Source organism: Phacochoerus africanus, chromosome 11 (genome assembly GCF_016906955.1).
Source record: "Phacochoerus africanus isolate WHEZ1 chromosome 11, ROS_Pafr_v1, whole genome shotgun sequence".
NCBI lineage: Eukaryota > Metazoa > Chordata > Mammalia > Artiodactyla > Suidae > Phacochoerus > Phacochoerus africanus.
This window is the reverse complement of record NC_062554.1, coordinates 120,808,181-120,829,449: the sequence shown is the minus strand read 5'-3', so window position 1 is coordinate 120,829,449 and position 21,269 is coordinate 120,808,181. Positions and strand designations below refer to the sequence as shown.

Sequence of the window (21,269 nt, the reverse complement as noted above, 5' to 3'; positions counted from 1 at the left end):
GGTCTCAAGGCAATTCATCAACTACACCAGCCCTCAAAACGGCCACTCACAAAATTCTCCTCCCTCTCTCCCTACCTGGGTAATGATGGAAAAAGACTGGAAAATTAGATGAGATCCAAAATTCTCAGCTGGAGACTTCTGGCCTCAGAGATTTAAAGGAGGAAATGGAAGTGGTTTGGTAGAAACATCCGCAGGACAGAGAGAACCGGCAAGAAACCGACCCTCGAGTGATTCAGTGTCCCGCCTACCGCCTAACTCGCCTTCCTAACGTGCAGGCCTGCAGACAAGTGGCAAGCCTTGACACCCCTAAACTGATGCCCCGGGATGCACGCGGCTCCTGAGCTCTGCTGAAGTCGCTCTGCACGACTTCCTTTCCTTCCAGCATCCCCGCCCCTGCCTCTTTCCCGCCTGCGGTCGGGGCGGACCCGGCGTGGGGGCGCACGTCCACCCGGGCAGAGGCGCCCAGGAGCGGATGAGCGCCAGGCAGGCAGGCAGGCAAGTAGGCACACGCAGCGCGCACACCCTCCGCGCGCGGCCCCGCCCGCGGCACTCCCTCCCTGGCTCTCGGCTGCGACTGTTACCTCCGTCGGCCTCACCTTCAGATGAATGGGAGTCCCGTAATCCTCTCCTGGTCGTGACCGGAGACGACTGGAGCGGAGGTGGCTGTGAGTGAGGCTGCTGCTGCTGCTGCTGGAGGCGGGTACCCCTTCGCGTTTTCATCTCCTCGGATTCCGGGGGCCGCGGCTGCCTCTGCCGCCGAGACCGAAGGTAATAAGCGCTTTCTCTCACTTCCTCTTTCGCTGAATCGGGCCGGAACTCTTCTAGCGGAATCTGCCTTCCCACCGGGACCTTTTCTTTGGCCGCCCGGGGCTCGAAGTCGCCGTACACTTCGGGCGGCTCTTCTGAGAACCTCACTTCCCGCCGGCTGTGGCGCGGCGGCGTAGGAGTTCCGTACGCAGGCGCATCACTGCCGCCGCCATTTTGAGGGGCGAGCCGGGACCTTCCTTCCCGCAGCGGAGCCCTGGGCGTGACGTACATCCCCCATCCTTCCCTCACCGGCTCCGCCCGCCGCTCCTCGCTCGCCATAGTTGTTGACGTAGCTTGAGTCGATCGCTAAGATGATTTCGGGGGAGCCTGTAGATTCTTCTCCCTTTGCGGGCGATGGCTTTTCGGGGTAGTGGGCGGTGGTGTCGGCGGTCAGGGAGGCAGTTGAGAGTCGCCCGGGCTGCCGCTGGCGTCGTCGCTGCTGTGCTGCAAACCTGCCTCTGGGCCCATGGTGTGTTCTGAGGGCTGTGGGACAGGCAGTGCCGGTGCTGGGTCAGCTGCCGCGGGTCACTCCCGCCTCCTGGCTGAAGGCACCAAAGAGGAGGAGAAGAGGGAGGAGGACGTCGCTGTTCTCAGCCTTCGGGGAGGAGGAGGGGTGGGGGACGACGGAGAAGGGACAACTGGCGGGGCAAGTAGCCAGTCCTCTGCCCAGCTGCTCGTGGCGACTGTTTGTTGCCCGCACGCAGGAGACGCCCGGGCCGGCCCGGCCCCCATACCGAGTCCCTGGGGAAGGCGGGGCGAGACGGCTCTCGAGGGGGAGTTTCGGTCCTTGAGCCCAAGCTGTTGCGCACTTTCCCCGCTGCCTTTTTGATCGACTGCTGCCTTAGCCATACCTTTCCAAGTGTCCCTAGCAGGGGTGTTAAGAAAGGTACTTTTGCAGGTGTCCTCTCTGCTTGGAGAAAATATTAGTTTCAAGCTCCTCGTGAAGGCAGTTAACCGGTTTTAGGTTTTTAAGTCACTTGTTGAGTGTACAAAATCGGATCTACAGGTTGACTCGGGTGGATTCCCGTGTGTAAAATGCACACACAGCGAACATAGTCTTATTCCTGGCTTCATATAAAAGCTCTATTCCAGCAGCACTGTTCAGAAACCATGTTAGTGCTGTGTTACAGGCAGAATCGCTTAGGTTTCTGCCTGTTAGGAACTGCACCTAGTTTAGTCTTGTTTATACAATACAGCCAAAGAAACTGAAGGAGTAGCAGCATGGGAAATGACACTTTTTAAAAATCTTTTGTGAAAAGCATCTTCTTCCTCGTCAACCTGCATTAGATATTATTTGGAAAATATGTGGGACTTAGATCTTTTCTAACAAAATGCTGGGAAATGTTCACACTTGGTTAATACCCGCCTTTTATTTTTTAGGCAATAGTTTATAAGGTGCCTATTAAATTACTCATTCATATGATAAAGGTTCTGTAATAAAGTCATTAAAGTGTATAAAACTTTATAGTATTACTAATCAGTAATATGATAAAGGTTCTGTAATAAAGTCATTAAAGTGTATAAAACTTTATAGTATTACTAATCAGTAATGCATATATTAAGAGCCTCTTTAAAACAGTTGCCAGGACAGGTGACTAGAAACTTGGACGTTAACAGTATATTTGCTTAGGATTTTCCCTCTTTTGTCTAGGTAATAAGGATACATAATTCTAGCTCTGCCCTTCGTGCCTCCCACATCTAGTAATCTTACAAATACCAACTTTCATCACTAACTGAGGTAAAGCTAAACTCTTGTCAAACCAGATGTTCTGCTGTTGATGTTTTCCAGACTACAGGGGTGGCCCAAAAGAGGTGACATTGCATAGACAGTAGATTCATAGCTAATATAAGGGAATTGCTTGGCCATCAATACCAAAAGGAAGCATGAGCTCTGGATGTTACTTTAGGAGTTTGAGGTATGTGGAGGAATTTAGTGAATCAAAAGAGAACAAGAGAAGAAATGATTAGAACAATGTACTCATTAATTTAAGTGTCTACTAGGATATATGAATACGTATTCATAAGTATATGAATTAAATTAATGAGCGTTTTCTTTACCCTAAGAGAATTTGCCATGTATTAGGGAAGACATGCAAAATAGTAAAATTCAGGTTAAGTGACTGGCATTAAGTGAAATACCTTGCTCTTAGGCCTAAGTCTAGAAATCTAATGTTCTTGACACTGGATTTCTAAGTAAAGGAGCTATTTTAAATGATAATTTTTGAACATGAATTTTTAGTTTAGGGTAACCAGAAATCCTGTTATTTACTGAGAAAGAATTTATCAGGTCATTGTGCATAGTATCTACATTTCTGGTCAATAAGCATAGTATCTACATTTCTGGTCAATAGGGAAATAACTTTGGGGATTGTACTTGGTAGAAAGAGGTAACATTGTTATTTTTAATAAGGAAAAGATTAAAATATTTAGAGGAAGTAAATTAAAGACATAGGAGTTAGCTGCATTTACTCCCCATCTCACATCAACAGAAGAATATTTTCAAGACTTAATACAAATGAAAACATCTAGCTTGAGATATACTGAAATTAAGAAATTAAAACTCAACAAAGTGACTAGAATGTAGTATTCTTCCTCTTGGTTGTTGAATTAGAAATTGCAGTCAAACAATTAAAAAGCATCCAAGATGTTCCCAAATCCTGTGTCTTCTGCCAAAAGAGGATGGTTGCAAGGTGAAGACACCAAAAATCAGTTACATGAAGAAGCATTAGTCCAGTTAATATTGGGGGTTATGCTATGCACCAGACAAAAGCTGTTCTAGGTGCTGGGATACAGCAGTAAAAGAATAGACCTAAAACCAACCCTCCCTGCCTTGGATTTCATATTCTATGGGAGTCAGATAAAAATTATAGTAAGTGAAATAGTGCGTTGGTCAAAAGTGTTTGGAAAAAAATTAGCAAAGGGTAAATCGAGATTTATGTAGATTTCTTCTATGCTGTCTTGAATTGGTGCAGGTCAGGAACTAGAATTTTAGACTTGACTTTGCCCAATTAGTTGTTCTCGGGTAAATTGCCATCTCAATTTTCACATTTATAAGATTAATAGATCAGATAATGGCTTTTATTCATCATTTACTGCTGTCATTTAGCAGACACTCTTGCGCACTTTAGCTCATTTACTCACAGCCACCTGATGAGGTAAGTAGCCTTGCCCCATTGGACACCAGCAAACCGAGGTTTAGATCAGGACAAGCACCTCGTTAATGGTAGAGGCCAGGTTCTAAGTCAAGTCGGACCGGTGCTTGCCATTATCATTGGGTAGTGCCCCTCACTGTGTTGGTTCCACTGGTTCTTTGAGCCTATGAACTTTCGGGGTTTTTTAAAGGGAGAATTAAGAGTCATCCGACGTCTGGCAGAGAGACGCTCGCCTGCGGGTCAGAGAGCAGCACGAGTGCGCGCTCACGGCGCCTGCAGCCTCGTGCCCGGGCGCTGGCCGGCGCCGGGGAGTGAGAGGGAGGTGCCGACTGCAGGGAGGAGGGGCCGGCGCCTACCAGTCCCAGCATTCCGCGGGCGCCTGCCCTCCCCTCGGAGGTCGCCGTCACGTGGGCTGGGACGGGGACGACGTTCTGTTCTGCCGCGTCGGAGGGGTGCAGCCCGGCGTTGGGGAGCAGAAAGGACCCTCGAAGGGCTCTCCTGACGTTGACAGTCGACGATTTAAAGCCCCGCTAGAATTTGTAAGTGAGTAAAATGTATATACAACTTTTCCATGTTTTAATATTTGATCTGATATCTTCTTTTTAAATATCTTTCAGAAACGATCCCTCCCCACCCCCACCTCCCTACCGCAAAACCCTTAAACGGAGCAGGTTGGAGGTATATTTTTGTTTTGGAGTGGAAAAAGAGAAACAATTGTGTAAACATTAAATAGAGCAAGGTGGGAATAAATGCTTGGTTCGGACTTTGCGATGAGAAGCAGAATTCCTGTAAGGTTCAAATGTAAACGGGCAAACTACCAGTACAGGTGGTGATTACTCTCTTTTCTTCCGTGCTTAACAGGATCCCATCTATTCGTCGTCTTGATCCTTGTAAGATAGTGCCCACCCCCCCGCCCCGCCTTTTAGCCTTAATGGTACTGAAAAGACCAAGTTTGAAGTAAGACTCTATAATTACTAATTTCTTACATAGCGTATAGGTGTTCCCAACTGTATTATCATACCTAGTGAGAAAGTTTTCTTCTTTTTCCCTCCTTCAAAAAAGTGTACTCTCTACTAAATCAGTAGTGCTTGTTTTCGTACACAGATACAGAAATGAGTTATCTTAATCTGATTCAACGTATTATTTTTGTTTCAATTTTACCTGTCTTTCGGTTTTAAAACATTTTGTTTTGGATCTAGATCCAACATAAACCATTTTGTTTTGGATCCTTTCCTAATCTCTGTTTTTTAAGAATCGGGCTGTGGTTGTTATCCATATTTATCAGTTTTGTTTTTCAAGCACAGGGTTCGTATATAAATGGCCAGTGGAAAATAATTTAATTTCAAAAGGAACTAGTGGTAGAGAAACTAAAAACGTTCCTGAAAGCCTTTGTGTAGACTAGAACAGTTGGAAAAACTGACATTTGCTGTGACAATTTTGAGAGCCTCCCCTCAGTAATGTTTATTATGCTGAATGCAGAGTCCACAACTTGATTACCAGTTTTGCTGCTGGTTTATCACATAGCCATACGTGACTCATTTAAGCTGTTTCACTTGTTTTTCTTCCTAACGCAGAGATAATACTAGCCCGAGAGTCTCTATAATTCACACATAAAGTAACTTAAGACTTTAGCTAATTCTTTGAGGATTATTGGGAATTTTAATAATGTGTAGTGTCTGGTATGTAATTTATTTTTGCCTAGGAAACAATTGTAAACTGTATGCAACAGAAATCCAATTTCTCTGAAGTGTCACTTGAACTTCTCGAAGGAAAGTTTGCTCAGAAAAGCACAGTTTGCTCTAGGCTTTTAACTTTGTATTTAGAATTGTAATTGTGTTAAAATTTCACTAATAGTCTATATTTTATGGCTACTACTGTGTCCCCCAAGAGAGAATTCAGTATAGTGTTTATCATTTATTATAAGTTTTGCACAGCAGATCAAATATTTATGAATCAAGAAAGAAAATTAAATGGGATAGTTTAAGGACTCAGTAAGTGGAAACAGTTATTAATTGGACTGCTTAACTCTTAACTAATATTAAAGGAATTGGCATATGGTTTTGGTAATCAAAATAGAAAAGGAGTTCCTGTCGTGGCTCTGTGGAGATGAATCTGATGGGTATCCATGAGGACGCAGGTTTGATCCCTGGCCTCGCTCTGTGAGTTAAGGATCCGGCATTACCGGGAGCTGTTGTGTAGGCCACAGACATGGCTTGGATCTGGTGTTGCTGGGGCAGTGGTGTAGGCCAGCAGCTACAGCTCCAATTTGACCCCTAGCCTGGGAACCTTCATATGCTGCAGGTGTGGCCCTAAAAGACAGAAAATTCACCTGTAATTCCACTACCTCAACAAATCAAATTATTTTGACTTTTATGTACTCTTTAGCCCTTGACCATGGGTATATATAATCTAAATGTAATAAAATTTTTGAAAAAAATGCAAATTTAAACACTGGTTTGTAAATTTCTCAGAGCTTTAATTATATAAATAGAGCTTTCTGGTTCTGCCTTTGTTCTCATCCGTCTAGTGAAGAAACAACGGGACTTTCCTCTAGCCCAGTTTCCTCTTGCTTTCCCCACTCCAAAAAATAAAACAACCGTCTAGTTGCACTTTTACTTAATAGTTCAAATAATTATAAACACTTCCTGAGACATCTTTTGTGTCCCCATAGTATTAAGGGCTGCACATTTTTCTCTTTAACCCTCATAATGCTGCTTTCATCTAGGTAGTGTTATTCCATTTTGTGATTAAGAAAACCAGGGAAATGGGGGAGAGTTCACCATGTCAGGTGCTGGAACTCTCATTCAGGCCTAGGCAGTCTGACTTTGGGAGGACAGTGCTGCAAGGGTCTCATATTTATAGATTCACTGTGTGGATGTTGGGTCACATATATAGGCAGGAGTTGATCCTGGAGGCTGATGTGCAACTTCTTTGTATAAGAGTAACAAACAGTATTTGTGCTTTATAACTACCATGACCACCACATGTAAAACAAATTTTTCAGAAAAACAAGGGTAGGGATGTGTTTAGTGCCTTAACAGGTGAAGCATTCACTTATGGTTTTATTAGTTGTGGCAGTAAAAATATGATTTAGGAGTTCCCATCGTGGCTCAGCAGAAATGAACCTGATTAGCATCCATGAGGACGCAGGTTCGATTCCTGGCCTCGCTCAGTGGGTTAAGGATCCAGCATTGCCTTGAGCTGTGGTGTAGGTCACAGACAAGTCTCAGATCTGGTGTTGCTGTGGCTGTGGTGTAGGCGGGCAGCTCCAGCTCCGATTTGACCCCTAGCCTGAGAACCTCCATATGCCACGGGTGCAGCCCCAAAACAAACAAAAATATATACGATTTATACCCGAGACAACTTATTAAGACTAAATGTACCCTTTTAAAATTAGAGATAAACATAGTAAGTATGGTATATAGTGACAGGAAACCAGCTTTTCTTCATTGAAACAGTGCTTCTTTAACCTTATAGCAGGTGTCACAATTATCTGGTGAACTTGTTAAAACGAAGATTCCTGCACCAGACCCTCAAAGATTCTGGTCTGGTGAGTCTAGGATGGGACCCAAGAATTTGAGGTTCTGATGAGCTCCCAGGTGATGCTAATGATTTCCAGGTAATGAGTTTCGTAAGGAAACAAATATTAGTGGTGCTTCATAGTGAAGCCCCAGTAGCAGTGGGCACCTGAGCCCTTGTTTTTAAGCACTATCCTCTGATAAAAGGAACCAGGAATTTTTTTTTTTTTTTTTTTGAGAAGTCCTTGATTCCAGGGCTGGGACAGGGAGAATACAAGATAAGCCTGGAACATCTTGTGATGCCTTGAATTAAGGAAATGCTCAAAAAAGTTGGCTTGTTGAAAGGACACGGAAGCAACTTGAAGGAGCTCATGACGGCCAAAGTTGGAACAACTTGAGCAACAAAGTGAATAATGGCAGTACTAGAATTTAACCCATAAAGTAAGTGGTCATGACACCATACTGACATAGGGTTTGAGAAGGAACAACTCCAAGAATTTGTCAGAAATCATAGCCGACTCTGGTCCTTTGTGCATTGCTTTTTGCCTCTACATGGGTCAACCTAAACCTGAGATACAAGGCAAGGGAATTGGGAGGAAGTAAGAGGAAGGGTAAGAAGGAAGAGACCTTCTGTAGTCAGAAAAAAATACATATCTGAACTAATCCAGGTATCCAGTCCCCATATAAGGAACAGTTCCCTGAGGAAGTAAGTACAGTGCTTTTTCTAGTTTTTAGTACTTTCTCAACCTCCTTTTCAAAAATTTGGAGTAAGTACTATTCAGTGAAAACACTGGGAAGTGAATGGGAGATGGTGAAAATAATAATCCCAGCATATTATGACAATGGATATGGTACAGAGGAATGAGCAAGACTTAGATACTTAGTTTTCAGCACACACAAAACCATTGCAGAAATACCTAAGTTTGGCACTAGATCTCCCTGTTTAAAAAGTGCATATTAACCTTAAAGGTTTAGCTGCAGGTGTTTTAAATTGAAACTCTAGACAGAATTTGAACCATGGACTTTCAGTCCATGAGGGCAAAGAAGATCGAAATGCACCAGTAAATTCTAAGCCAGTTGTTCCCTTTTATGGAATGCCAGCAATGCACACACGCATATCTGCTATGTTTGTCAGTTCTTGGGTGACCAAAGAACGTTTTTTTTTTTTTTCCCCCATTCAGCTTATCTGTTCTTTGTAAGAGGGAACAGCATGTGTGCTAAACAGTGCTGAAGATTGTTGTCATCCATATAACTTCTTTCTGTGATCTCCAGGCTTTGCCAAATTAAAAGTAGCTCCAGGAGTTCCCGTCGTGGCGCAGTGGTTAACGAATCCGACTAGGAACCATGAGGTTGCGGGTTCAGTCCCTGCCCTTGCTCAGTGGGTTAACGATCCGGCGTTGCTGTGAGCCGTGGTGTAGGTTGCAGACGAGGCTCGGATCCCGCGTTGCTGTGGCTCAGGCGTAGGCCGGTGGCTACAGCTCCGATTCGACCCCTAGCCTGGGAACCTCCATATGCCGCGGGAGCGGCCCAAGAAATAGCAACAACAATAACAACAACAACAACAAAAAGACAAAAAAAAAAAGTAGCTCCTCACAAAACAGGCTGAAAACTGTTTTTCAGGACCATGTATTTTCATAATATATTTTTAACAAGGAATTATTGAGACTATGTGAATTTAAAGAGTGATTCTTGTTTTCATACTCCGTAATTTCCCAATGTCTGAATTCAGAACTCGTTTTGAAATATGAAGCTCATAAGGTTTCACTTTGTGTATGAAACTTAGTGAAGAAACTTTCTCATACAAATAATAGTGTTTTTTGTTTTTGGGTTTTTTTTTGTCTTTTTGCTATTTCTTTGGGCCGCTCCAGCGGCATATGGAGGTTCCCAGGCTAGAGGTCTAATCGGAGCTGTAGCCACCGGTCTACGCCAGAGCCACAGCAACGCGGGATCCGAGCCGTGTCTGCAACCTACACCACAGCTCACGGCAACACCAGATCGTTAACCCACTGAGCGAGGCCAGGGACTGAACCCGCAACCTCATGGTTCCTAGTCGGATTCGTTAACCACTGCGCCACGACGGGAACTCCAAAATAATAGTTTTGATTATTGATTGGCCTTAGAAGAAAATAATCCATGGAAGAAAATATTTAAAATGGAAACTCTAGAAAATTTAGAATATTTATATTTTTTATGTGTTCTTTTGATTTTCTATATTATATGTGAACTTGGCTGAGGTTGAAGTTTAAAGAATATATTTTCTCAGAGAAGTTACCCCAATCCCGATTCAGTCTGAAACTTGTATTATCCTGCCACTAAAAAGAACAAGGGAATTCTTGTCTATCCAAGGCAGATTTGAGCTAGCTTCCATTTAGGAAATATCGAAGAATGATAATAGAATCAGAATATTTAGAGATGATAATTACTTAATATGTATTGAGCTGCCGTTGTTTAGTAGATAGAAATTTCACTGGTTTAAAATAGAACTGCATTTTCTATTTTGATATTAAAGTACTGTTTTCTAAATTTTCCTCTAATAAAGCTGCATGAAGAATCTTAAATTTACTTTAATTCTCACTCACACACAAAATCTGATTTGGGGAGTCCCCATTGTGGCTCATCAAGTTAAGAAGCCAACATAGTGTCTGTGAGGACGCATGTTCAGTCCCTGGTCTCCCTCAGTGGCTTAAGGATTCGGCATTGCCTCAAGCTATGTTGTAGGCCGCAGATGCAACTTGGATCCAGGGTTGCTGTGGCGTAAGGTGGCAGCTGCTGCTCTCATTGGACCCCTAGCCTGGGAACTTCCATATGCCACAGGAGTGGCCGTAAAAAGAAAAAAATCTGATTTGTATTTTTCTTTTGTATAGTTGGCCCTCTGTATCCACAGGTCCCTCACCTGTGGATTCAACCAACTACAGATTGAAAATATTCTTAAAAAAGAATTCCAGAAGGTTCCAGAAAGCAAAACCTGAACTTGCTGTGCCTTCGCAACTATTTACATAGCATTTAGATTGTATCAGGTATTATAAGTAATCTTGAGATGATTTAAAGTATGCAGCAGGATGTGGGTAGGTTATGTGCAAATACTATGCCATTTTATATAAGGGATTTGAGTGTCTCTGGATTTTGGTATCCATGAGTGGACCTGGAACCCATCTCCCACTGATGCTGAAGGACAGCTGTGTTAACAGTTATGTGATAGAGAAGCCCTTTAAACTTTGGTTTTTGCCTGCTGTTGTTGGCTAGGTTTGCTTGAAAATAAGGACATCCCAGCTTCTTCTGTGGGCTCTCCTGAATTTCCTGTGATCTCTACAGGCAATTTTTATATCCACCTAAAAGCCCGTAACCTTTACCTAAAGCACTGGTTCCAATCTGGATTCTCTGCACATCTCAAAGTCCTACAAGATTTCTTTCTTTGTATTTATAGTACTTGGCATTGGGCCTAGTACATGGTGGTTTTCTCAGTGGTCATTAGAGTAATGGTGGTTCCTAAGGCATTTTCAGCATTTCTGCAAGCCGGTAATCATACATTTACCTCAAATCAATTACTTTTGACTTAAGCTAAGGGAGTTGAGGAAGGAAAACAAATCCAGAATACCTAAATCTTTCTACTTTTACGTTATAGGAGTTTTGAATATTATTTGTAACTATTGAATATTGAAATTTTGAAAATATTGACTATTGAAAATTTCTAAACCAGGGCTAATAAAGAGTTTTCTTTTCTTAGAAGTTCTCATTTGGCAGATCTACCTCATGAATAAAATGAGAAAATGAAATTATTACAAGAATGCTGGTGGTTTAGGCATTTTCCAAGTGAGATTTGGGGTGGGGGCGGGTAAGAATAGACATTGCCTTTGATAGTAAAATAATTAGGAACCATTATGGTTCTGAACCATTTCACATTCCTTTGGGAGTCTAAAAGTATGTACAGTTGACCTTAGAATAACAGTTTGAGATGTGTGGGTCCACACACATGTGGATTTTTTCTCAACAATGAATGCTACAGTATTAGACGGTCTGTAGTTGATTGAATCCAAGGATGCAGAAGGACGGATACAGAGGAACTGCATCTATGAAGGACTGACTATAAGTTATATGCAGATTTTCAACTGCTTAGAGTTTGGACTCCTAACCCCCATGTTGTTTAAGGGCCAACTGTAGTCTCTTCCCAGAAAAAAAAAAAAAAAAGGACTTACGTACATTTAAAAAAAAAAGGCTGTATGTAACTTCAGGGGATTTAGGACTACCTGAAGCCTATCCTGGATTTTTTTGAGTGAAAGTGGGAAATTAATGAGAGACAAGTTCTCCCACCCCTGTATGCCTTCCTAATCCCATCCTCTCCCCTCCCATCCAAAGTCATGATTATCCTTGTGCTTATTCTTTTCTTTTTGGCTTTATTGCGTATTTATTTGTAAACAGTATACTGACATTTTATGTAAATGGAAACTGTGTAAGAGAGAGTATGTGTGTGTGTATTCTTCCATTACTTGCTTTTTATTTTTTAGTTCCGTATTCTTGAGTTTCATCTCTGTCTGTAAGGGGATACCCCAATGCACATTTTATTCATGTTTTTAAATAAGCACATGTAGTTTTCTCTAGGGTAGTTACCTACAAATACAATTACTGAGATATAGGAAGTGTACATCCTCAGCTTTACTAGATAATGCCAGGTTAATTCCAAAAGTGGCTATATTAATTTATGCTCCTGTCATTAGGGGATAGGGATTCAAGTAAGTCTCCATTCTCACCATGTACTCACTCAAGAAATGTTTATTGAGCATGTAGAGCAGTAAATAAAAAGACAAAACGCCCTACTCTCAGAGTTTAGGTTTTAGTAGAGACAAAACCCAAAATATTTAATATATCAAAATGGTGCATGTTTTGTTGGGGGTGGGTAATGAAGCAGGGAGAGGGGATATTACTGCCCTCAGAGCCATATGGGGCTTAGAGACTAAGGGGTTGAAGGATAACCCGAAGCTCTGGGCTTCCTGCGTGACTGGCATAAACAGAGGTATAGATAATGTGAGACTGATTGGTCCTCGGGCTTTCCAGTAGATAGGTAGTGAAGCTGGAAGGATGAGAAGTGGGGGTACATTGAGAATCTTGTCAGCAGTATTTTTGAGAGGCCCCCTTCTCTCTACCAGTAGGGATAAGGCTAAGAAATGAGGTTAGGAGGCTGCTAATAGGTGGTCTTATTTTAAGCATTTAGTACTTTCGACTATTACCCAGAGTGGTTTGGAGGACCGAGGGTGGGGTGGGGGGAGTCCTTATCTGGAACATAGGGAACACTGGCGTTCTCTTCAGTCAGGAATACTTGGAGCTCTAATGATTGCTGAATTCTCAAAGTTGGAGAAATGAAGGTTGGGGAAAGGGTGGATTTATTCTGAGCTTTTGGAGCATGAGGGCTACTTCTTGACTTTGCCGGTGGAAATGTGGAGTCCTGGCGGAGGGATAGTCTTGCCCAGGGTTTAAAAAGCTCCCATTGTCCAACTTACTAATTTTTGCCAATCGGCGGATGTGAAATAGTACCTTGTGGTTTTAATTGAATTTCCCCCTTTCATTCTTAAAATCCAAAAGCCTCTATCTTTTCTGTGTCAGACTTAGTCATATAATTTTAGCACTAACTTTTTTGCTAAACCCCATGACCCTGTGGGTTTTATTCATCATCTATCTGCTCCATGTTTTGGACACCCAGGATTTCCCAATTCAACAACCGAAACTTTTACTGTAGTGGCTTTTAACAGTAGATACTCAGTGAAATCTGTTACACCCTGTGTTGTCACCATAGTGGCCATTGAGTCAGGAACCCCATCTTCTGCCTGAGGAGCCGAATTGGTAGCCCTCATGCATGGTTTGTCACCTAACCTCAAAAAAAAAAACACATCAGTATATCTAGAGTGATTTCTCTCTCACCTCATCTGGGGTGGCCCCATGTTGCAGCACTGTCAGAGGCTACTCTTTAGTTGTCTTTTCAAGTTGCCTTTTTAGGAGTTCCCGTTGTGGCTTAGTGGGTTAAGAATCCAGCCAGTATCTATGATGCGGGTTTGATCCCTGGCCTCACTCACTGGGTTAAAGGAGCTGGCATTGCCGCAAGCTGTGGTTGGTGTAGGCTGCAGACATGGCTCAGATCAAGCTGTGGCTGTGGCGTAGGCCAGCAGCTACAGCTCTGGGTCAACCCGTGGCCTGGAAACTTCTATATGCTGCAGGTGAGGCCCTAAAAAGACCAAACAACAACAAAAAACTTCAGAAGACCAAGATACTGCACTCATAGAATAAATGGGAGATGCTATGTATAAAAAATAAAATGAAGTTGCCTTTTTAAAATCTCAGAATCACAGCCACTATTGATAATCTATAAGGAAAATTCTTTCTTGGTCACAACTAAGGGTGTTAACTCCCTCTGCTTTTCAGGCTATATCTTTATGCAGTTTTAACCCTTACACCTTCCCTAGTATTCCCTAGTGCTTGCACAGGATCAGGCCCTGGAATTCACAGAACACTGGAGAAAGGCAGAGGGTATACTGTGCTCTGATGGTCTGTGGCACTCCCTCGGTGGCCATCTCACTGTCCCATACATCCTGCTCTATCCCACCTTGTTTATTTGTTCCATTCAGTGTCATGCAGTACAAAGGTGATAGCATCTGTGAATGCCAGCTGATTTACTCTGTTTTCCAAGAATAGCCCAGGACTATACCTTAATTGCCTTTTTCAACTTAAAATGTGTATGAGCCTATTAAGATAGATGTGGGCAATGAGACGTGTCCCTGGTGGTTTCTTTTTCAGCCTTCAAAAATATCATGTAATGATTTTGTAAGCTTTCCCCTGCACGGACTGAAGTCTGTTTTGGAAGGCTGGCACCATTGTTCATGTTCTCCTACCCATTATGGCACCCATTTCACAGAAGAGAGATAAGAGAAATCTCAAAGTTTTACCATGTTAATTACACATAATTATACAGACTTTATTATTCCCAGAGTACGAAAGGAGTAGGAAAAAGATATATATAGTCCTAGACAAAAATTAAGCTTGGAGTTTCCTTGTGGCACAGCAGGTTAAGAATCCAGCATTGTCCCTGCAGCAGCTCAGGTTGCTGCTGTGGTGTGGGTTGGATCCCTGGCCTGGGAACTTCCACATGCCACGAGCATGGCCAAATAAATAAGTAAAAATAAGCTAGTACAAATCTTAAATGAACCTAAACCCTCCTTATTGCCCAGTTAAGCATAACTTCCAACAGATAAACTGATTTGAACCCATATGAAATTGTCATGGGGAAACCCATGAGACAGTTCTCATCTCCCCTGACTGACCCAAATGATTTCCAGGTGCATGCTTCTAATAATACTGTGAGCAACTCAAAGCCCATATGAGTCGTCTGAAGTTTTATCATTTACAGGTATGTGAAGCATCCCCAGACCCTTCAGCCAACTCAGCAGCAGCTACTTCTCTGTGACTGGGTCCTGTTAAGGTTCTCCCAAGAAAGACTTCATTGGATCCACGCTCAAGAGGACTCTACCAGGTTTTCCTGACCCTTCTACATCGCTATAAAGTGCCAAAGCCTTAAGATTTGGGTACGTGTGTTACAACGGCAAGAGAGCCAGCACCTACCAAAGACCCTTTGGACCCGTCAGCTCCTCCGTTTCACCAAGCAGACGTAATAACTTACCAGCAAAGCAGAGTAAGCCAGGTGCCTCTGCAGGATACCACCAGCCGATAACACACAAGAAAAAATAACTCACTTAGACTAGAACCCTGTCTTTTCTTGAGAAGCTGGGATTTAAAGGAGCTAGTCTGAGATCTGTGCTGCTAGTCAGTGGCTGATAACATCATAGACTGCATCAGTCCCTCAGTTCAGAGACTGGGTTGCAAGTGAGTGAAAAATAGACAACGAAATCTTAAAGAAGTGCATGGAGGTACAAGCCAGATATTACCCTCTCCGAGGAATGTTGGGTGGACTGAGAAATTGCTAAGCCAAACCTGTGAGAGGACTGGTCATTCGGGTGTCTCTCTTTGTCGTTGTTACCTCTTACTGTTACATTGCTTTCTGTGTTACCTCTCTAGGTCCAAATGTTCTCAGATAATTCACATTGCCCTGACTGTGGACAGCAGTGGTTCCCTAGTTTAGAACTGGGCCACTGGTTGTACCAAACGGAACTGGTTGAAAATGAGTGTTACCAAGTATTCTTAGACCGCATTAACAGAGCTGATTATTGCCCTGAGTGTTACCCCGATAATCCTGCTAATAGAAGCCTTGTTCTTCCTTGGTCTTTCCCTCTTGAGTGGGCTCCCCAAAATCTGACCAGGTGGACCTTTGAAAAAGCTTGCCACCCATTTCTTCTGGGTCCTCCACTGGTTAGAAAAAGAATACATGACTCTAGAGTGGCTGGTTTTAACCCTGCATTACAGTTAATTCTGACCAGAACAGATAAAACCTTGAACAAAAAGCTTGGCCAAAGCAAGTAACTTCTTAAAACAGTCAAAATCATGGAGACGCTAGAGGGTGTTGTACTAGTAGCCCAAGGAGGATGGAAAAATGACTCCTTTCTAGATCTGATCCAGACTGTCACTACTTTGGGAAACTTCTTAAATAATTGGATCTGCTTCCAGGGTCTATGCCTCTCTTGTTCAGCATGACCATAATCAGTATTCCAAGCCAGACTGTTATGTAGAACCTGACTAATCCATGTTTCCTATGTTTTGGAGTTAGCTTTTTCCTCCTAAAAGTCCCTACAGCCTAATTATTGACATTATGATTTCACAGAAGTCCCGGAGGAGAAGCCCCATACTCTGTGTACCATAATGATATTTCTAGTGATAACTTCTGTGGGAAAGCATCCTTGTAGCTGGATTCTAGATTATTCCAGTAAAACAACTAGACACTTTAATAAGAAACTACATTGCTCTAAATTTCACCTCTTATATATTAATCAGTGATAAATATATATATGTGTGTGTGTAAAATTTATTCATCATTGGCTCTGGCCCATCCTCAGTGGGGCTTTGACATTATCAGTAACTGGTCACTGTCAGCAAAATCACATTTAGTCACACAACACCTATCTAGGTTACATAAAAACAGGCAGAAATGCCACTGTTACAGTTTCTTGGCTCTACATAAGCAAAGACTGTCCTGTCTTTGTGGTGACTGAACTTAGAATGCCCTCCCCTGGAAAAGTACCTGTACTAGGAGCTAGGTGACAAAAGGGGGTATTAGGCTTGAGTCCATATATATCATGAACAGTTCAGGGGAAGCATTTTTCTTAGAAGGTCTTACCTGACATTGGCCTCTTTCTGGCCTCCACTTGTGAGAATCCTGGAACTAGAGTTTGGGTTAAGAAACTTTTTGTAGAAAACATTGTTGAAAACATCTCAGAGGCCACTGAACAGTTTTAAAATTCCACTTAAAATGCTAGATAATCCAGTGCTTGTGTCGCAACTCTGTGTTGTTCTCAAGAGTCCCGGGTTCTTTCCATCTTTCCCCTCTGGGATCCTTATCATGTTGACTTTTTGTCCTCATAGTTGTTTCCTCAATGAGTTCAGTGTGGCTTGTTGCTGCTCCAGACATTTCTGTCCCAATCAAAGGCTGGAAGTAGGGAGCAAACAAGTTTTCTCCCTTCAAGAGAGAATTTGGGGAGAAAATCGTTCTCAAAAGTCCCTTCAAGAGCTCCCTTTGTGGTTCAATGGGTTAAGACCCGACCATTGTCTCTGTGAGGATGCAGGTTTGATCCCTGGCCTGGTTCAGTGGGTTAAGGATCTGGCATTGCTGTCAGCTGCAGCACATGTCACAGTTGCAGTTCCTATTCGACCCTGGCCCTGGAACTTCCGTGTGCCACAGGTGCGCCCATAAAAACAAACAAAAATGTCCCTCACAGATTTTTTTTTTTTTTCTCCTTACATCTCATTAGAAGGGACTGATTCACAAGGGAGCCTGGGAAACCTGGAAAAGGGGAAAGGAGTTGGCATTGCCTGAGCAGGACACATTTTCTCCCATAATTAAATCAGGACTCTTTTAGGAAGGAAGAAGTGAGGAATGAATGGCTGTGGGTGTGCAGCAAGTCATGCCTGCCACATGTTGTGAAACCTCAAGTCATTTGTCAGTCTATATAAAGAATGTACCCCAGAGACCTACCTTGTATCTGCCTTATGTCTGTTATGATGGAAGTTTTCTCCTGTTCTATTGCTAAATAAACTTTGTGGACTGCTAAATTGAGTGCAGACTAATTAGTTTACCATTAACCCTTGGTTAATAACTCCTTCACTACCCTAAAGCTCTTTCTAAAAAAGTGAAGACTTACTTTGAGTTACTGCTTTTGAGGATGGTGTTATGATCAATATTGTCCTTTAAACTTTTTCAGACACATAGTAAAAAACATGTGCAATTTTAAATATCAGAGAAATAGAGAAAAGGGGTTTTGTTTTTGTTTTAACCAATCTCTTTCTTAAATAGTAAGGACATATTGAATAGATTTCTACAGTTGATTTTCAAATCAGTGCCTGGGTGAATCTGAAACATGCAGATTTCTTGATGTTACAAAAATGTCAATTCTTTAGATTGCTCTTGGGGCCGAGGAATCTGCATTTTATAAACAGTGCCCCAGGGGATTCCTATCCAGTGCTCTATGAAAAATACTTTGAGAAATACCATAGCAGCATATCCATGGTATTTAGTTACCTAGCTTAAAAGGATAGGAACTGAGTACTGCAAGGTAGTGATAGTTACTGTATTTTGCTGGTGACATATAAAGAGGTTTCACTTCAGACTGAAGGTCACTGCGAATATTCAGGTTATAACTCAGTTACATTTTTCTCCATTAAAATAATTAGGACTGGAGTTCCCGTCGTGGCTCAGTGGTTAACAAATCCAACTAGGAACCATGAGGTTGCGGGTTCGATCCCTGGCCTTGCTCAGTGGATTAGGGATCCGGCGTTGCCGTGAGCTGTGGAGTAGGTTGCAGACGTGGCTCAGATCCCTGCATTGCTGTGGCTCTGGTGTAGGCCGGTGGCTACAGCTCCGATTGGACCCCTAGCCTGGGGACCTCCATATGCCGCAGGAGCGGCCCAAGAAATGGCAAAAAGACAATAAATAAAAATTTAAAAATTTAATTATATTAAAATATTAAATTAATTAAAAATTATTTATTTTTAAATAATCAGGACTGTTGTAGCCTTCGTCACAAATAGTTCTCTGTGGTGTCATTATAAGCTATGTGCATATATGGGCAAGAGAAAGGAGTCAGAAACACTAATTTTAACATTACCTTAAGAAAGGCACTTTGCCTTCATACGTGGTTATCATCACATATCTGATGTATGGTCAGCTCTCAGAACATCATGTGGTAGAGTTCATAAAATTGGGCAAGGGAGAAAATTTAGAAAGCCTTGTAGCTTTGCAGCATAGGTCTTTTTAGTATGACTTCACTTGCCTTAAAATATTGCAGATTATTCTAGAATACTCAACTTCATAGTTAGGAATAATGAACTTTAAAGTATAAGTGTATTCCTAAAATTAATTCTCATGGCAAATGATCCAGTGTTTTGGATTATGTGAGCCGTATCAATCTCTACGCCCATACAGTGGGAGAGTTGCCCATAGTACTTACACGTAATGGGGGCCATTTCTAAAATGACTTCTGAAACTACTTTCTGGTATTTTAATGCAGACCTAGGAATGGGAAGTTTCATGGAGACACACTGGGGCAACTGGAAAGACTATGTCTACTAAATAGGAGTCTGTCTTGGGTTGTGCGTGACCGAGTTAAGATTCATCTCTAAGTTGGAGGAGGAGGTAGCCCAGGCAAGCAGGCATGCAAGAAAGAATTTCATGACATCCAAAGGGTATGTGGCAATCCACATAATGGAGATGTCTGGTAAAAGTGAGTTGAGCCATATCACTTCTCTTCAGTCTTCCCTGGCAGCCCTTGAGTCTCTATGGAACTTTGGGAATACAACTTGAAAACTGCTTGTTACAGAGGAAGAATAATGGCCTTGCAGCCAGCTGACCTGGGTTTGTTGTCCACTTCTGACGCTATTAAATGACCTTGGGCATTTGAACCTTTCTCTACCCAGTTTCTTCATCTGTGAATAGGTTGTGCAATACCTCATATGGTTGAGGTTTAAATGTGATAACATAATGCCAATCATGTGGCACATAGTAAGTCATAAGGACTATCAAAGTTCTAAGAGAATGAGGCAGAAGTTAGAACTAGGGATAAGGTACAGTCTTATTTAGAACAAGGTTAAAGCCAATGATTAGAACTTGATGCTGAATTACTGAAAACTTCTTAAATCCTTTCTGGTGAAGGACAAGATTAATCTTGGGACTGAGGTCGAGCCTGAATCTGTAGTTGGTGTGAGTCAAATGGTCTCAGATGTAAAGATTAAGAGGCCTGGAGGGATGGATGACCCAAGGCAGAACCTCATCACATTTTTAGGCCCATTCATAATCATAATTATGTTAGGTGTAATTGCTACATAATTTATTATATTACCTGAGACTTTCCACAATGCATTAAAATAAGCAGTTTGAGAAAAGTTGAAGAATACATGCACGTTCACCCAGATCATATGGGCTTGAGTCACAATTCGAACCTAGACTCAGGGTGTTTGGTAGTACATTTGCTATAAGTTGTTTTTTTGTTTTGGGTTTGTTTTGTTTTTTTGTTTTGTTTTGTTTTTAGTGTCATGGTTAAAAGCTTGGGTCCCACAACCAGGCTACCTGAGTTCAAATCCTAACTTTGCCTTTACTGGTTGTGTGTTCTTGTGTAAGATTCTTAACCCCTGTATCTCAGTTTCCTCATCTGTAAAATAGAAGAAAGATTAATAGTTCATACATCCTAAGATTGAGGTTTCTAGGATGGAGTAGAAGTTGGGTAAGATCCCACTGCTCTCCCAACCCCAGTTTTGTTCTTGCAGTAGCTTTTCTTTGTCCTATTTCCTCTCAGCTGACTGTGACAAAATGTACAGGAGGCTCTGGTTGAAGTGTGCCTCTGTAATGTAAGTTCATTGTGGGCCCTTCTTTTTCTTATTTTTCCTCATAGAAGCTAATGTATTTTATTACTTATTTAAAAATTTATTAACTGCATCAATCATACAGAAAATTGCAGAACATAACATTCATCTATGTACCCAGATCCAAAAATGCATTAACATAGGAAAGATATCCCATGCTCTTGGATTAGAATTAATATTGTTAAAATGGCCAAACTACCCATAGCAATCTACAGATTCAGTGAGATCCCCATCAAATTACCCATGACATTTTTCACAGAATGAGAACAAACAATCCAAAAATTTATGTGGAACCATAAAAGACCCAGATTGCCAAAGCTATCCTGAGGAACAAAAACCAAGCAGGAGGCATAACTCTTCCAGACTTCAGACAATATTACAAAGCCACAGTAATCAAAACAATGTTGTATTGGCACAAAAACAGACACACGGATCAATGGAACAGAATAGAGGGCTCAGAAATAAACCCATATACCTATGGTCAATTACTCTTCAACAAAGGAGGCAAGAATATACAATGGGAGAAAGTTTCCTCAGGAAGCGTTGTTGGAAAGTTGGACAGCCGCATGTACATCAATGAAGTTAGAACACACCGACACACCATACACAAACCCAAAATGGCTTAAAGACTTAATAAGATATCCCACCATAAAACTAGAACATAAGAAAAACATTCTCTGACATAAATCATACCAAGGTTTTCTTAGGTCATTCTCCCAAAGTAATAGAAATAATGACAAAAATAAAAAAATGGGACCTAAGCAAACTTAGAAACTTTTGCACAGCAAAA

At 42.0% G+C, this 21,269-nt stretch overlaps 3 protein-coding genes across 6 annotated transcripts in view; 2 read left to right on the top strand and 1 right to left on the bottom strand.

Annotated features, from left to right (window-relative positions):
• TOR1AIP1 (torsin 1A interacting protein 1) overlaps window positions 1-1,390 on the bottom strand; it is a 51,301-nt gene extending 49,911 nt beyond the window's left edge. Inside the window, exon 1 of one of the 2 annotated variants that reach the window (XM_047753819.1) lies at window positions 597-1,390. In XM_047753819.1, coding sequence (XP_047609775.1) covers window positions 597-1,086 — 490 coding nt within the window. In that variant the 5' untranslated portion in view covers window positions 1,087-1,390. The remainder of the gene's footprint in view (window positions 1-596) is intronic. The other variant, XM_047753818.1, reaches the window with a different exon arrangement.
• On the top strand, window positions 643-17,677 carry LOC125111754 (torsin-1A-interacting protein 2). Of its 3 annotated transcripts, none has more exons than XM_047753823.1 (2): window positions 643-768; window positions 14,868-17,677. In XM_047753823.1, the coding sequence occupies exon 2, from the start codon at window positions 15,539-15,541 to the stop codon at window positions 15,932-15,934; it is 396 nt and encodes a 131-aa protein (XP_047609779.1). In that variant the 5' UTR covers window positions 643-768; window positions 14,868-15,538; the 3' UTR covers window positions 15,935-17,677. The 3 variants fall into 3 exon arrangements, with proteins under 3 accessions (XP_047609779.1, XP_047609778.1, XP_047609777.1); XM_047753822.1 differs by lacking the exon at window positions 643-768 and adding an exon at window positions 4,366-4,502; XM_047753821.1 differs by lacking the exon at window positions 643-768 and adding an exon at window positions 4,376-4,498.
• LOC125111753 (torsin-1A-interacting protein 2-like) overlaps window positions 4,420-21,269 on the top strand; it is a 32,875-nt gene continuing 16,025 nt past the window's right edge. The window contains exon 1 of the mRNA XM_047753820.1: window positions 4,420-4,498. The gene's annotated coding sequence lies outside the window, so the exon portion shown is untranslated. The remainder of the gene's footprint in view (window positions 4,499-21,269) is intronic.